The sequence below is a fragment of the Baudoinia panamericana genome, assembly GCF_000338955.1.
Source record: "Baudoinia panamericana UAMH 10762 unplaced genomic scaffold BAUCOscaffold_1, whole genome shotgun sequence".
In the NCBI taxonomy this organism is placed as follows: domain Eukaryota; kingdom Fungi; phylum Ascomycota; class Dothideomycetes; order Mycosphaerellales; family Teratosphaeriaceae; genus Baudoinia; species Baudoinia panamericana.
This window is the reverse complement of record NW_006911257.1, coordinates 370751-386183: the sequence shown is the minus strand read 5'-3', so window position 1 is coordinate 386183 and position 15433 is coordinate 370751. Positions and strand designations below refer to the sequence as shown.

At 53.8% G+C, this 15433-nt stretch overlaps 8 protein-coding genes across 8 annotated transcripts; 4 read left to right on the top strand and 4 right to left on the bottom strand.

Moving 5' to 3' along the window:
- Window positions 1-292: 292 nt before the first annotated feature.
- Window positions 293-1647, top strand: BAUCODRAFT_61941 (uncharacterized protein; the record flags this gene model as incomplete). The annotated part of the gene is made up of 2 exons (XM_007673515.1): window positions 293-1384; window positions 1444-1647. The coding sequence occupies 2 exons, from the start codon at window positions 293-295 to the stop codon at window positions 1645-1647; spliced, it is 1296 nt and encodes a 431-aa protein (XP_007671705.1).
- Window positions 1648-1946: 299 nt separating this feature from the next.
- On the bottom strand, window positions 1947-4069 carry BAUCODRAFT_172510 (uncharacterized protein). The gene is made up of 5 exons (XM_007673514.1): window positions 3480-4069; window positions 3319-3424; window positions 2984-3248; window positions 2483-2925; window positions 1947-2422 (listed from the first exon to the last, which is right to left on the bottom strand). The coding sequence occupies exons 1-5, from the start codon at window positions 3806-3808 to the stop codon at window positions 2189-2191; spliced, it is 1377 nt and encodes a 458-aa protein (XP_007671704.1). The 5' UTR covers window positions 3809-4069; the 3' UTR covers window positions 1947-2188.
- Window positions 4070-5629: 1560 nt separating this feature from the next.
- BAUCODRAFT_43560 (uncharacterized protein) lies at window positions 5630-6014 on the bottom strand (the record flags this gene model as incomplete). The annotated part of the gene is made up of 2 exons (XM_007673513.1): window positions 5630-5775; window positions 5864-6014. Coding segments are annotated over 2 exons (297 nt in total), but the record flags the coding sequence as incomplete, so codon positions are not given.
- A 226-nt stretch (window positions 6015-6240) lies between these two features.
- On the top strand, window positions 6241-6961 carry BAUCODRAFT_28866 (uncharacterized protein). Its single transcript, XM_007673512.1, has one exon. It carries the CDS (start codon window positions 6639-6641, stop codon window positions 6843-6845), a length of 207 nt encoding a protein of 68 aa, XP_007671702.1. The 5' UTR covers window positions 6241-6638; the 3' UTR covers window positions 6846-6961.
- An 805-nt stretch (window positions 6962-7766) lies between these two features.
- BAUCODRAFT_172263 (uncharacterized protein) lies at window positions 7767-9729 on the bottom strand. The gene is made up of 2 exons (XM_007673511.1): window positions 8708-9729; window positions 7767-8645 (listed from the first exon to the last, which is right to left on the bottom strand). Exons 1-2 carry the CDS (start codon window positions 9530-9532, stop codon window positions 8172-8174), a joined length of 1299 nt encoding a protein of 432 aa, XP_007671701.1. The 5' UTR covers window positions 9533-9729; the 3' UTR covers window positions 7767-8171.
- A 198-nt stretch (window positions 9730-9927) lies between these two features.
- BAUCODRAFT_60763 (uncharacterized protein) lies at window positions 9928-11259 on the bottom strand (the record flags this gene model as incomplete). The annotated part of the gene is made up of 1 exon (XM_007673510.1): window positions 9928-11259. One exon carries the CDS (start codon window positions 11257-11259, stop codon window positions 9928-9930), a length of 1332 nt encoding a protein of 443 aa, XP_007671700.1.
- Window positions 11260-11405: 146 nt separating this feature from the next.
- BAUCODRAFT_172153 (uncharacterized protein) lies at window positions 11406-12361 on the top strand. The gene has a single exon (XM_007673509.1). The coding sequence runs from the start codon at window positions 11519-11521 to the stop codon at window positions 12191-12193; it is 675 nt and encodes a 224-aa protein (XP_007671699.1). The 5' UTR covers window positions 11406-11518; the 3' UTR covers window positions 12194-12361.
- Window positions 12362-12530: 169 nt separating this feature from the next.
- On the top strand, window positions 12531-15228 carry BAUCODRAFT_144175 (uncharacterized protein; the record flags this gene model as incomplete). Its single annotated transcript, XM_007673508.1, has 3 exons — window positions 12531-13390; window positions 13441-14342; window positions 14405-15228. 3 exons carry the CDS (start codon window positions 12531-12533, stop codon window positions 15226-15228), a joined length of 2586 nt encoding a protein of 861 aa, XP_007671698.1.
- Between the last annotated feature and the right edge of the window lie 205 nt (window positions 15229-15433).

The window sequence follows — 15433 nt, the reverse complement described above, 5'->3', positions numbered from 1 at the left end:
TAGCTGCATCTTCCGTAGCTGTAACTCATATGTTTGACTGTGGAAAACGACTTTCTGCCACTGCATGTGTAAGGTCAGGTCGGGTAATCATGGAGTGCTCGGCTTCATATGCTGCCTCGGCTCAAGCAGCAGCTCATTCTCCACCTACCTCTCCATCCGGTATTATTTCGTCTGCCATTGCAGCTTCGACATGCTCGGACTCCAAAAGGTGTAAGTACACATCTCGTTGTTGCTGTGCTTCAGAATGGTCTCTCGCAGTCTCGGCCGGCCGGTGTGCGCCGCGTGCAAAGCCATGTCTGCCACCACTGCCAATAGTAATACCGCCCGAGCCACGCAAAGAGCGGCGGCCATGCAGCGCCACTTCGCAACGACACCGCCTCGCAGGAAGGAGATCGCGGAGGCGTACATCCTCTCCGCCGTCCGTACACCTTGCGCCGTCTTCAACGGCTCTTTCACCACCGTCTCTGCACCCGAGCTGGGCGCAGCCGCCATCAAGGAGGCCATTGCCCGCTCCGATGTCCCCAAGGACCAGATAACGCACGTCTACATGGGCAATGTGTTGCAAGCATCCGTAGGGCAGGCGCCGGCGCGGCAGGCTACTATCTTCGCTGGTCTGGACCCGAGCGTTGAGTCAACAACGATCAACAAGGTGTGTGCCTCAGGGATGAAGGCCGTCAGCATCGCAGCGCAGCAGATCGAGTTGGGTCAGGAGACCGCCCTCGTAGCAGGTGGCATGGAGAACATGTCGCGCGTGCCGTACTACTTGCCGCGTGCGAGCCAGCAACCGCCGTTCGGCGAAATGAAGCTGGAGGATGGCTTGATCAAGGATGGGTTGTGGGATGTGTATAACCAGGTACACATGGGCAATTGCGCCGAGAACACGGCGAAGAAGTACGAAATCAGCCGAGAAGAACAGGACGAATTTGCTATTCTGAGCTACAAGCGTACACAGGAAGCTTGGAAGCAAGGCCTCTTCAAGGAGGAGGTGGTGCCGGTGACCGTGAAGACGAAGAAGGGCGAGCAGGTGGTCGCCGAAGACGAAGGCTACAACCGGCTTAAGCTGGAGAAGGTACCGACGCTGAAGCCTGCATTTGACCGGTCTGGCAAGGGCACCGTGACGGCGGCCAACAGCTCGAGCTTTAATGACGGAGCTTCGGCGCTGGTTGTGGTAGATCGAGCGACGGCGAAGCAATACGGCAAGGGCAAGAAAGTCCTTGCAAGAATATGTGCCTATGCGGATGCTGCTGTGGATCCGATCGACTTTCCCGTTGCGCCTGCCAAGGTCGTGCCTATTGTGCTCAAAAGAGCAGGCATTACGGCTGAGCAGGTCAAGATCTGGGAGTTCAACGAAGCGTTCGCGGCTGTCATCAAGGCTAATGCAAAGGTAAGCTCAGCTGTTTGTCCGTCTTACATGGTTGAATGTCATGCCTAACAATGACACAGATCCTTGGTCTTGGCATCGACAATGTCAACCCACGTGGCGGTGCCATTGCTCTCGGCCATGCGCTGGGTAGCTCTGGTTCGCGGATATTGGTCACTCTGCTACATCAGCTGAACAAGGGCGAATATGGTTGCGCTGCGATATGCAATGGTGGCGGCGCAACGACTGGTATGGTCGTGCAGATGGTGGATGCCGATGATCTATAATTGATGGCATCCGTCTTGAAGAACTCGCATGCTTGCCAAGGGTGTATTTGAGTTCACCCAGAGTCCGTAGAGAATGAAGATTCGTGCTTGTAGACGACTGTGTCATAGGCGCCATAGCGGACAGCATCCTCGGAAACCTGCAGGCACTAAATTTCTCGACCTTATCCCGACGTAGCTGGTTTACAACGGAACAGCTGGCGGTTCGCCGATCAAATGCCTCATCCTCCCGTCCTCCACGTTATGATACATTGATTGCATTACGAGGTTGATTTGTTCGACTGACAATTGCAGTGATGTATCAGTGTCTCGAGGTAGAGTCTGGGTATCTGAAGCATACGAAAACACAAGTAATCCGCAATGCAAGATGACCGGCGCTATTGACGCCCGTCCACTGCGCCTTCGCCCGACTCTGAAATCCCGCCAATCTGGTTGGGGACTGCAGTCATGAACCAAAGAACCGTCATGCATCAGGCAGCGCTCCCTTTCCGCCCGATTGCATTACCGACCCAGCATGCCATCTTCTCGTCAAATCCCTCGCCTCTCAACATTGGTACACACCATTGACCAAATCGTTGCAATCAGTGCTCACACCAGCCGTACTGTCTCCGGCATTCGGACCCGGCTTCGAAACGGTAGTGTTGCATCCGTACGGTGCGAAGAAAGGCGCAACGGCTCCGTTCAAGAAGGCCTCTACGAGATCGTAGTTGTCGACAAGGGCTGGCGACAGGAAGCCAGGCGTCTCATCGAAGACGGCGCTGGCGAGGAAGCAAGTAGCCTGCGGCAAAGTGTCAGCATGCTTGTTAAGAGAAGCTGTGGGAAGGGTGAAGAGCTATACCTCTGTTGGTGTTACTGATGCGAGATCAATGCCGAGCGGGACGAAGTTGTCGATGCCCTCATTTTGACCCGGAATGGTTACCTGCGGGCTGCTAGCGAGCAGGTTGGCGATGTCTGCGCCGGTGTCCGCAAGACCGTAGGCTGTCGAGCGACGAAACCATTCATGCGGAAAGGTCTCGTTGAGGTAGAATGGCGCCACGTTGGCGTAATTTGCATTAGTCTCATCTGTGCCGTTCGGCAGGGCGCGGAAGATGAATACACGCTCCGCAGTCGTGACAGCGAGCCATCGGACGCCGGCGTCGAAGTTTGGGTTGTTGTTCTTCGCTTCGTTATACAGCAAGACACGCTCTTCGGCAAAAGCAGAGTTTCCGAACTGGCCGTCGTACTTGTCCGTAATGTTGACAAGACGCTCGAAGCGGTCGAGACGGAAGTCAGCCTGGTTGCCTGTGCATTAACGTTAGCATTTGCATCAAGCTAGAAGAGCGGCACAGGCGCTGCGCACCAAAGTAAGCGTCTTCTCGGGAGATTGAGTTGTCAACCTCGAAGAAGCCATGCTTGCTGATACCCAGTGATGGACCAAGTGTGTTTGGCACACGAGAGTCGGCACCACCAATGCTGTACATGCCACTGGGCAAGTCACCGCCGGCGAGCAGGCCGAGGGCTGACAAGAAGACACAGGTGTCGTAGCCGAAGCCGAGCGTGATTTGGCAAGCATTTGCCGCTTCAGCGAAGGTAGTAATACCGTTACGAGAGATGTAGCCATGGTTCTAAAAGGAAGATTTGAGAGTCAGCGAAGGTCCTGTGGCTGCCGATGGGTGTCCGCGGGCCCATACGTACCGCCATGGTGTTCAACGTCGGGCACATGCCACGGATATCGGTGGGACCAGGTGCTTGAAAGGGATGGTCTGAGTCAGGTACTTCGGCCAAGCCGACCGGTTGAGGGCTGGACGATACGATTAGCAGGGCATACAACACACCAAGGGGGATCGACGACTTACGTTGGCACACCAAGCTTCTCTAGTTGTCCAGTGAATGGCTGAAGAGCACCGTTGAGCAGCCCGCCTCCCAGGCTTAGAAGACCACCCAGCAGTTGTCTCTTGTAGAACTGTTCCTGGGAAGCATGCTCCGCATCGCGCTTGGCTTTCATCTGGACCTCCATCTGAGCTTCGACGGCAACCTCCCGCTTGGCACGAGCGGCGAAAAACTTGTCGGCTTCGCTCTTGGGTAGGAGGCCACGCTCAGCCATCTCACCGTAAGGGCATGGTGAGGCAAGGGTGGTGCTGGCAATGGCAAGAAGGGAAAAGAACTTGATGAGTGTGGGTCCCATGATGGAAGATGATGGAGGCTAAGGATGGTGGTCGAGGGGAAGGAGATGTGATGAAGCTGAGTGCTGAAGCATCGAGGTGGAAGAGATGGGACATCTTTATACCTGCCTTCGGCGGTTGGACTTCGCAAGCACTTTCGTCGCGTGTGTGCTCTGTCTACTGCAGCCGTTCTTTCCGTTCTGCAGACATACCAAGTTTCAGCAGAGGATACAGCGACGGAGAAAGGTGCAGTATGATCTTCACGTCAACCTTCCAACTCTGCTGAAGCTCTGTTTCGTGGTGGATCGACAATATTGGAAACACACAGTAGCCATAGACACCAGCGCCAGTAGTGCGACATATACTGAGCTAACAGTAAGGCGGTATGCCCCCATGGCACCCGGCTCGAGTGGATTAGGCAGCACGTAGCACGGCAGCTTAACTGATGTGGCGGCTGTAACGGTGACTGGGGTTGAAGTGGATGTAGTCTCCAGAGAGATCGGCGAAGATGCCATAGACCGAAGCGGATAAAGTACAAAGCGCGATTCATGCATTCTGGATCAATGGAGATCCTACGGCATAACGGCAGCTGACTTTCGTAACCAGCTGCCAGCGCGCGCGAATTATGTGAACCATATATTCGCAGGCGTTAGCGAACTGGCGGTCTTGGGCTGCAGGTCGAAACAAATTCACGCTCGAAGTTGCTTTCACGCTGCTCAGCGATGGTGTTTGTTCCAGCGGCCTCTGTATAGCAAGCGTGAAGTCGGCTGTAGACAAGCGGTCCTGACGATCAGGGCCTTGCAACCCTAGCGGCGTAGTTCCGCCAGGTACGTGGTAAATAACCAAGCCGAAGATCATTTGTAGCGCATGCAAGGCGTTACAGTAATGTCGAAGATCCCGTATGCGCCGTCCATTTTGGGGCAGCTTTGAAGGCCGCTTCACGTGAAACAGGCACTCAAGATAGTGACAAGCTCTCCCATTCGTCACCGGTCGCAGGATGCTGATAGAAGCTGGCGCTGAGCGGCAAACCGGTAACCTCCAAATAGAGTTTGATTTCAAGCTTACTCTTATCTCGGTGAATGTGATCGACACTGTCCCGAACCCAGATTCAGTATAGTAGTGTTTTGGGCATGGGTGAGGTCGACGAAGTGAGGTTCGTGAGGAAGTGGGGTCTCCGGAGAACCAGCACTCGGCGGGCTCGTCCGGCCACTCCCGTTGACCAAGTTGGGTAAGGCCTATGTTTGTACTCAAGATAAGACGCAAAGGCGAAGAAAGCGAAGCGGAAGGAGCTTGAACAAAGGCTTCGCTGAGTGCAAGCAAGATGGGCGGGTCAGCCAACCGCTGATTGTACGGGCACCAATGAAAGCTCGAAACAGAAGCTCACCAAGGCTTTTCGAAACGAGGATTCAGTGCCTGTAAGGCCCGCATAAGTCTGTCACCAAGCACAGCCAAACTGTGCCTATAATGTTTCGGGTTAAAAGGGCACACTGCCCGCGCGAAGCAAGGGCTTACCGTTTGTATCGTGTTATGTATCTTCGTTGACACTGGGTCGCTGCACGGAATGCCTTGACTTGCTTGACATAATTAGAAGGGGTTACTAGTGACTTCGATGCCTGAATACTCATGCATAGCGTGGAATGCTCCGTTTGCTCACGAGCGACTCCACCACGTCTCAACACATGAACGAGTACGGCGGTAACCCTGCAGCGACACTGGCATGTTATGTGTCGATACCATGCACTCACAAACACGTTTGTCTACCGCGCCGGGTCGATAGTAATAATGTCATGATGTCGTACAGTATTTCAAGTGCCACGGTCTTTGCATTATATGACTCATTGCGTAATCGGCTCGTAGCCTCCCTCAGCGTTCCACTTGGCCCGGTCCGAGAAAAGCCAGTACAGGATGATGCCGACAACCGGGAAGATGAAGACGAGGACGCACCATAGCAGCTTGTAGCTGGGTGGGCGGCTGGACTTGAGAACCTCGACTGTGAACATCTGGTCAGCATGCATGCGACTGAGGTAGGAAGGCGAAGGCTGCGGATGATGAGCGCTCGGTGTGGGTGTAGCGCGTACCCCAGACAATGATGTCCAGAATCAGGACAATGAAGCCGAAGATGCCACCACCAGTTCCGAACTGCTGTGCGTTGCTCATTCCGTTCGTCTTCATTGACTCGTCCGCAATCGGTGCAGCCAAGGCGACTGCAGTCAGGCAGAGCTGAAGCAGGGCTTGGATATTGGGCCGATACATGACGGCTCCGCTGTTGATTGTGACTTGGTGCTGTTGACAGTGGTTAAGTGAGAGTCGAAGACATATGCTGCAGCCTGAAATGATAATGAAGCTATCGCACGGGGCAAGTTGGTCACGCGAGCAGCTTCTACAGAATGACGTCGCTTACTCTGCCTGCTTCTCCGACTCCACTAAAATCTCGGCAAGTTGTGCAATTGTCAATTTCATCACCTGTTTGCACTTTACCGCACGTTGTCATCCGCGGGACGGCAGTATTCAGCAACGGCCTGAATGTAAAGAGGCTGATGAGCCTGCGTGGAGGGATAGATTTTGCCGTCAACATCAATCATGACATGTCGGTAATTTTTAAGCACTCCATATAACCTCATACCAACGGCGTGGAGATGGCAACTCTCGAGGCATATCTGCCCTTGAACGAAAGAGCGAGATTGCTGTAAGAGGGCAAAGGCAGCTCGCACCAAGCTGACTCTGGACTCATCCCGATAAGCTCTTGGGTAAAGATGGATATTCCGATTACGACGACACCCTGGCAGGCTTGCAGTCAATTGTTATACGGAATACTACGTTCTTGAAGATGATTTGCCATACCGCTGCATTGATATGATCCTTTACAACCGAACAGGGAATTGGTCTCACTTCCGTTTAACGGTATTAGTGGTTCACTTCTTAGGGACCCCGGATCAAGACAAAGTTGTTGCTTGTCATAATAACAGCGTTACTTGCAACCATACGATGGCCGGCACAATTGAGGGTGCTCTAAAATCCCCTCATCCGGCTCTGAATGCCTCTTCGCCAGCCAGTGTTTGAGCGTGCAGTCGTAAGTCCTCCTGATAACCTAGCGATCATTAGCACGCAGTCAGGCATCGCGCGTAGCGTAACTAACACTTGCGTACAGCACAAGCAGCTGCCACCATGATTGAATGAACTATCTTGCCGACTTCCACTTTGCCCGCCACTCCACCACCACTACTCGTCCCCGTCAGACTGCTCGCTTTCAAGCCTATCATACTCCTCCCTCTCGAGCATCCTGCAATTGACAGCCACTCGTGGCTCCGTATTGCGTAGCACTGTGTAGTGTGTCATGCAGCCGCATTTCCTGCAACGATTGAAGCTTAGCGTCTTCTTGCCCCACGCGTACCCCTCCACTGCATCGCTGCCTTCAATGCGGACTTCATCTGGTTTGTAGTACGCCCAGAGCGCGCCGTAGCGACGGCAGATGGAGCACAGGCACTCGTTGGCGGGTTCGCGGAGGGATGGGAAGGTGATACGGATGGTTTTGCAGTGACATGTTATGCTTTGCTGGGCTTGCTGTGGGGCCGCCATTGCAGATATGATGCGGCTGGGGTCGTCGAGGCCGATGCGCGTCTATCGAAGGGTTCGTGAAGGTTGTGCTTTCTAATATGTTATTCTGGAGGGGCGTGCAGCGAGACTACTTGTACAATCTCTCGGTGCAAATAGGACTTTGACTCTGTCTCTGCGCTACAGGACGCCACCTAGGCAGCGACGGCCCCGCTTACCAAGAAAAGGAGTTAAGCTAAGGTAACAGGTAGATAACGGAGAGCAATGCGTCTACGAGCAGCCTCGCGTACCTGAAGAGAACGTACTCCAGCTCTTTCTGCCTGGCGACGTACAGGTCGCAAGTTCTACATTCGGTACAAGGTGATCGCTCCAGCTACTAGCTCTTGGGTCCGCGCAAACCTGCGGACTGTATACACCAGCCAACTCTTCGCTTCTCGAGCGAAAGCAGAGTCCAAGCTTTTGCCAGCCGTTTCCAAATATTCAAATCATACTGAGGTGCACGCCAGGATGCATGGGCTCAGCTGCTAGAAGCTTTTGCAAGAACGTCAACAAACTGCTGTATCCGCCGCATGGACACGACGATTCGTTGCTCGTTGAGCGCAGTGAGTGAGAGCACGAGGCACATTTACCCAGAGTCACACCCAGTTTCCTTCAGCGCAATGCCGTCTCCAACAACGCAGCCCACTGAGATCCGAATGAGACCGCCTTGGTGCCAGGTGAGGTAAAACGGGAGAAAGAGCTCGGTGCCGATTGTGGCACGATCCATGAGTGGAGTGTTTGAACAGCCTTAGCGCTTGCACGGCGGCGGTTGATGAGTTGCCTGCGGGGTAGAGTTCATGTAATGCTACAAGGTCCACTCTTGAACTCGTACTCCGGAAGTCCGTACTTGTCTTTGCCGAGCGAGCTGGCGTAGAGTCCGCCAAAAAGCTTGCCAAGCCATAAGAAGTATACGCTGAAGCCCATAGCCCAGGACACGAAGGCGATGAGAGTGTTGCGTAGCCAGATAGCCCAAGCGCTTTGCGGGGCAAGAATGGTGGTAACGAATGGCGGGATGAACTGCATGTCGTTGATGATAGGTCTCATCCGCTCTTCGTAGGCTTTGAGACCCAGGTCAAGATCGCTTTGATGCTTGCTGATTTCGCCTGCTAGGACGTACGCGCCGCCAATAGCGAGACTCGTGCCAGCGCCGCTGAAGTTACTGGGACCGTAGCCTGCATCCCCAACCAGAACGAAACGTCCTTTGGACAGCGTGGGCGTCTTGACCTGCACAATCTCCGAAGCATAGAAATCATCGGCTTCCATCATGGCCTGCCGAGACAATGCAATCGTCAGCAGATGATATCTCAGCTCGGCGGGACACGATTCCATACCTTAAGAAGCTCATCGGTCTTCCAACCAGCACCTCTGAACGCTTGCGAGACGAAACGCTTCAACTCTTCATCGCCCTGCTTTAATGCTGCGCGGAAGGATGCCGTCCTATCGGTGGCGTCTTGAGGCTTGATAAGCATCAGTCCCACTCTATTGATACCCTTTTTGGGATCTGGTCCGACCGCCAGCCAGCGGCCACCAACAGCACTACAAGACTGCGCGATCCTGCTGCCACCGAGCAGATCTTGCTTCATCGAGTAATAAGCCGCCCAGCAGTTCAGCCTCTTAACATGGTCTCGTACACCGCAGCCAAAGCCCATAGCTCGTGTTCTCGATGTCGCTCCGTCTGCGGCGACTACGAGATCGTACTGTTGAGCCGGCATCCCGTTTGCGAACTCGACGACAATGGGTCCAAGATCCGTATGCTGCATGGAGGCGATTTGCTCCCCGAACACATACCGAACCTTGTCTTTGGTCAAGTCGTACAGTATCTGCGCCAGATCGCCACGGAAGATTTCGTACTCCGACACGAGAGATTGTTGATCGGTATCGCCAGAGGCCTTGATGGTAGCATAAGGTTTACCATCATCTCTAAGGAAGCTGATGCCATCAACTGGGGCAAGGTTTGCTCGGACTGCCGCCTCCATGCCGGGAATCCTCCGCATGACGGTGACGCCAATGGTTCGGATGTCGATATTGTGTCCGCCTTTGCGTAGCTCTGGGAAGCGCTCGATTATCGTGACATCTGCTCCCCCTTTTGCGAACCAATATGCTGCCATGGGTCCAGCAATGCTGGCTCCTACAATTAACACTTTCAGGTTAGACATCGTGACGTAAGTATAAGAAAGGACAGACGAGGACACTTAGAACTTCGACAAACCTACTATGTTGACGGGCCTTTAATATACATATTGCTCGTAGTACCTTGCTTCCACGAGGCGTCATACCATCTCGGATGTTGGGAAGAGGGTGGAAGAGCCGCTGTGACAGCGCTTATTGGCGTTCGGGCTCGGCTGCTGAGCAGCGGCCGAGTACCGCAAAAACACAAAGATATCAGGTACTTCCCATTGAACATGCTTCGCCCTTGCCAACAATGTCCCTTCCTTTGCAGAACCGGTGCACCTTACAGCGATCATCCTGCAAGCTGCATCGTCGACTCGTTGACCGCAGCGTGGAGCAGTGCATAATGTTGCAGAGGTAAAAGTAACAGTACTGTACTAATCTACTCATTGTTGGCCGCTAAAATAATACCGCTGCAATCTCCGAACCCAACATAGGCCCCCAGCTGTCCCGCAACTCCTTTGATGTTGACTTCATCCCCATCCTCGAGGAAGCATCTACTTATCCCCTCCCCAAGCGTCAAGGGCGTTTTGCCATTTTCAGTTATTTCCAATAGGCTACCCATGGACCCAGTGTCCGGCCCAGAGATAGTGCCACTGCCGAGCAAGTCGCCCACCCTCATCTCACATCCTCCGACACTATGATGAGCGAGCATCTGCGGGAAAGAGAACAGCAAGTTCGCCGCGTTCGTGTTAGTGACAACATGAGCTTTACGTAGTCCTGAATTGCCTTGCTGCGCCGGCGTGAGAACCATTTCGAGCCGAATGTCATAGAACGACCGTCGGCCCGTCGCCCTCCGCTCGTCGAGATACGGGAGTAACTTCTGGGTCCTGGCTGCATCGATCCGGCTGTCGCAGCGGAATGGCTCAAGAGCATCCACCGTGACAACCCACGGAGATATTGTCGTGCAGAAGTTCTTCGAGTTGAACGGACCTAAAGGAACGTATTCGAATGCCTGGATGTCTCGTGCAGACCAGTCATTCATCAAGACGAAGCCGAAAATGTACTGCTCTGCTTCGGCAATCGGAATTGGCCTGCCATCAGTCCCATTCGTTCTGCATACAAATGCCGCAAGTTCCAACTCAACATCCAACTTCCGGCTCGCAGCAAAGATTGGCTCGGTGGCTCCCGGCATCGGCAGGATCTGGCCTCGCGGACGTCGCACAGGCGCTCCAGAGATACGCACCGTTGATGCTCTCCCATGGTAGCCGACAGGAAGATGTGTGTAGTTTGGTTGCAGGGCATTCTGCGGTCCGCGAAACAGCACCCCGACGTTGTACGCATGGTTCAGTCCCACGTAGAAGTCTGTGTAGTCTCCGATTTCCATTGGCATATGCATCTGGCACTCTTTACGCGGCTGGATCGCGCTCGATCGGAGCTCATGATTGTCACGCAACAGATGCGGATATGGCGTGTCCGTGACCAGCAGATCCCGGATGTAGGTCCGAAGCGTTTGAGAGAACGGACGACCGATCGCTGCCATGTTATTCAGTGAACCGGCGGTGAATACAGCCAAGTGAGGAATGGCATCCGGGCACTCAGCGAAGCCATTCCGTTCCGCTAAGTCTCGAAGGGAAACGACATAAGTCCCTAAGGCGATGGCAGGTCTCGGCTCTTCCCAACATCCAGCTCGTGAGACAATGCCGAATGGCAGATTCGCTAGGGAGAATTCGCTGGCTTCGTCAATGTCCAGCCAGGAGCTGCTGGATGCCATCATCAACTGGATGAGCCTCAGCACTGAAAGCATCCGGGCGTATCAACACTAACATATGACTTCAGGCTCGGGCAGCGACGGAACGGAAGCCTGCGATGCAGGCGTCTAGCGCACTATTTCACGGAAGACGGTAAAACCCTGATACGGCGAATCCAGGTACGACATTTACAAGCTCAGCGGTATGGGTAGGATGATATGACAGCTCACAATCTGTAGCAGTATACCGCCCTTGAGTGATCAGACATAGCCAGTCAGTGTGATGGCGCCCGAATACACGCTGCACACCTACTTTCGCTCCTCTTGTTCAGCACGAGTGCGGATCGCCGCCGCATACAAAGGCATAACACTCCACTATCAGTACGTCAACTTACTGGAGAATGAACAGAAGGCTGAAGGGTACAAGAGCGTCAACACCTCAGAGACGGTCCCGACTCTTGTGGTGAAAGACAACACCGTCACCAACATCATTCAGCAGTCCATCGCAATTCTGGAATATCTCGAAGACAGTCGACCCGAGCTTCCCGCGCTACTACCAATTGACCGCATCGAACGTGCGCAAGTCCGAGCTCTCGTGCATATCATCGCCTGCGACGTGCAGCCGGTGACCAACCTGAAAGTGTTGCAAAGGGTCCGCGCCCTCGGACAAGATGGTGCATCGTGGCAGCGAGACTTCATGTCTGCTGGCCTAGACGCATACGAGCAGTTACTTGTTCGCCAACACCAGGTCAGCGCGCGATATTCAATGGGCGATTTTGTCTCAATGGCGGATGTCGTGCTTGCGCCAGCTGTTGACGGAGCTCTGCGTTTCGGTGTCGAAATTGACCGCTTCCCACGCATCAAGTCGATCTATGCGGAACTGCAACGGCTTGAAGCTTTCCGTGCAGGGTCTTGGAGAATGCAGCCGGATACGCCGAGAGAACTCAGAGAGCAATGAGTACTTCACCGTACAGCGGAAGCTCACGGGTTTGCGAGTAGCATTTCATACGCATTGAGGTTGTTATTGGCTAGTGAGATCTGGTCCTTCCCATGCATTTCACACTCTATAGCCACTGTTAAGACGTAATGCTGATCTTCAGATGGAAGCGGACCGATGGTGAAGACAAGACGAGAAGGTCGGAAGGCCGGAAAGCCTCGGTTACAGTAATCGGGTCGGAATTCAGATCTCTCTCCGCTTACATGGATGCGACTTTTATCCTCACTTCTCCGTTCCGACCACTCCTCATTGCAGTGTGTAGCCGAACCGGTTCCTGCCATTTGCAGGCTGTCGCTCCATGGCGCAGCATGCCAGCGCCTCACGTTCTACGACAGCTACTAACGTGGCCAATGCATCATTGAGTCACCGCGCTACTGGAGATGATGAAGCGGGCTACAAGCGTGCCTACAAGGCTTGCGAAGCTTGTCGCAAGCACAAAGCGAGGTGTGAGACCACTTCAGATGCTTCGGAGTGTACTCGCTGCCGCCGAGAGCGCCGCCCGTGTGTGTTTCCACTGGAGAGATCGAACAAGAGAGTCAAGACTACGGATGGCGAGCAACGTGAGGGAACAGCCTCAACACGGTCTACGGCGGAAAGTACGTCTTTTGAGGCATTTTCAGGTCGACCGTTGGCTGGAAAGGCACCGTCACCACGTTATCTGCATGACCATCATGCATCCGAAAAAGCAGCCGCCACGAATGCCATACTGCCAAACTTAACCATCGACCGGTATAATCGAGGCGTTAATGACGCTTCCAACGATAATCTTGCCGCGACCTTCCCAGATCAATCAGCGGCAGAGAGAGAATCAGCGTCATACCTGCCCCGTGCTCCTTCCACAGCCTGCGCCGTGCCATCGGATCCATCTTCTAGTTTACACAACGACGTGGTTCGCACGACACTGGTAACCTCTTCGAGCGACGCTGTAGGCCTCTTGTTCAGTGCAGCTGTACATCCGGACTCCTCAGATCCGGAGGACGATGGGCAGCCGGAAAGGCACACACGCCAGCAACGCTCAGAAGATACATCCACCCAAGCAAACTCCGAGCTGCATCTACCCGGCCATCTTCAACCGGATACGCTGTTATTGTGGGAGAAACTCCGCTTCGTTCGTCAGGGCTGGTTCACGGCACCGGAGGCGGTGTCGTATTTAGAGTTGTACGTCCTTCGTTCCGCGATGTCGTACTTCTAATTGACAGGAGATTCAGCTTCTTCAAGCATCTTGCACCATTGACTCCAATCACGGATACCCTCTCTGCCGATCAGGACACGCACAAGCTTCTCATCCTCCATGAGCCACTGCTTTGCTGTACGATCCTCATGATCGCTTCTCGTCAATGCGATCTGCCAGGCTCTGCAGGCGCAACCCGCTCGACCTTCATTCACGCTCGGCTTTGGCGGCATATCGAGCACCTTGTGCAACGAATAACTTTCGGCTCAGAGAAGTATAGCACTGCAAAGACCCGCACACTCGGCAGCATACAAGCACTGCTGCTCATCATCGAATGGCATCCACGGTTACTGCACTTCCCTCCCGAGAATGATGGCTGGGACGCTGGCTTGGCTCCTGATATGGATGACTCCTTCGAACCGCAAGACCGAAGGAGCGATGCGTCGCGGAGGTGGCGAGAGGAAGTCTTCGAGCCCGCCAAGCGTTCTGATCGCTTGAGCTGGATGCTAGTCGGACTGGCAATCACACTCGCACACGAGCTTGGAGTGTTCGATTCGTCAGATGATCCACCCTCAACTTCGACACAGATTGAGATCCATCGACAGAAGCGTCGAATTCGCAAACTGCTGTACTTCTATTCTACCCAGTTATCACTTCGGCTGGGATGCACCAACGTGTATCCACAAGGCGATCACTCTAGCTTCTCCTCCAGTCCGCCCACCACATCATCGGTGCAAGAGCAAGCTGCGTATGACCGGGAAAGACTCCTTGCAAGCTGGATAGACATTACTCGACTACTGAGCACTGCTACCCAGATGATATCTTCCAAACCGACTACGAAAAGGATGCTTCGCAGCGGCCAGTATGTCAACCTGCTGGAGCATTACCAACCATTACTGGCGAAGTGGCATAGCGATTTCATGAGTGTGGAGCTACCGAGTCAGTACTGCTCCTCCTGATTCGAGTGCTGTATAACGCATTGCTGACAATGACTTTTTCAGTGGTCGCCTCCGCCGCCAAAGATATCGTCCTGGTCGAGTACTACTTCACACGTGTGTACGTCAACTCGCTTGCACTACAAGCTTTGATCGAACGCACGAGCGGTGGGATGTCTGGCAGCAGCTGGCTCGACCAGGACCTGTTCCGCAAAGAGTACAAACAAGATTTTCGCTTTATCAATGATGTCCGGGAGTCCAGCGGACACATTCTAGTAACCGCGAAGAAGCTGTCAGACGAGGGTGTGCTACAGTACTCACCCGTACGGTTCTTCCTCCGCTTGGTAGCCGCATCGATCTATCTTGTGAAGACGCTTAGCCTGGGAACGCGGGAGGCTGACGCCACTAATTCGCTGAGGCAACTCGAAGCGTGTGTTGAAGCGCTCGCTAAGAACCGTGCCGATGATGTACACCTTTCGAGCCGATACGCTGAGCTAATGGCTCGCCATCTTCGCAAAATACAGCGGAACTTACGGCTGAGCTCTAATGATCGTCTGACCGTTCCGAAACGGTTTGATCGCCGGCCGTGGCAGGATGCTACCCAGGGTCAACCGTCGCTCGACAATGCCGACGGGGCGGTGCAGACAGGACAGCGGTACTACGGAGCGAGTAGTCGTGATGAGGGACAGTCCTCAGCTACCGGTCATCCAGACATATCTTTCTTCCCAGCCGGAAGCGAAGCAGACGCTATGTGGGATGGTTGGTTGGCACAGCCTTTCAACGTTTCCATTGCGCCGTTCGACGTCGAGATGTTTGAGCCGAATGCAAGCTTGACAAGCGAATCTCTTGACTTCCTGTGGAATATGCCGCAGTTGTCAGAGGGCTTGTGATTCGCATTCCAGTAACTTGAAGTACCAGCTATTTCTTCGTGCCATGGAGACTATGCAACACTTTGACTGGTGTATTTCAAGTCTCAATACAAACCGTAGACAGAGTTGATAATGCGGTTTTGGATGACTCATGGTCATCTCGGAAGGTGACCTGCTGAATCGCAGCTAACATTTTGAAAGTATTGCCTCATTGAGACGTAGCTGA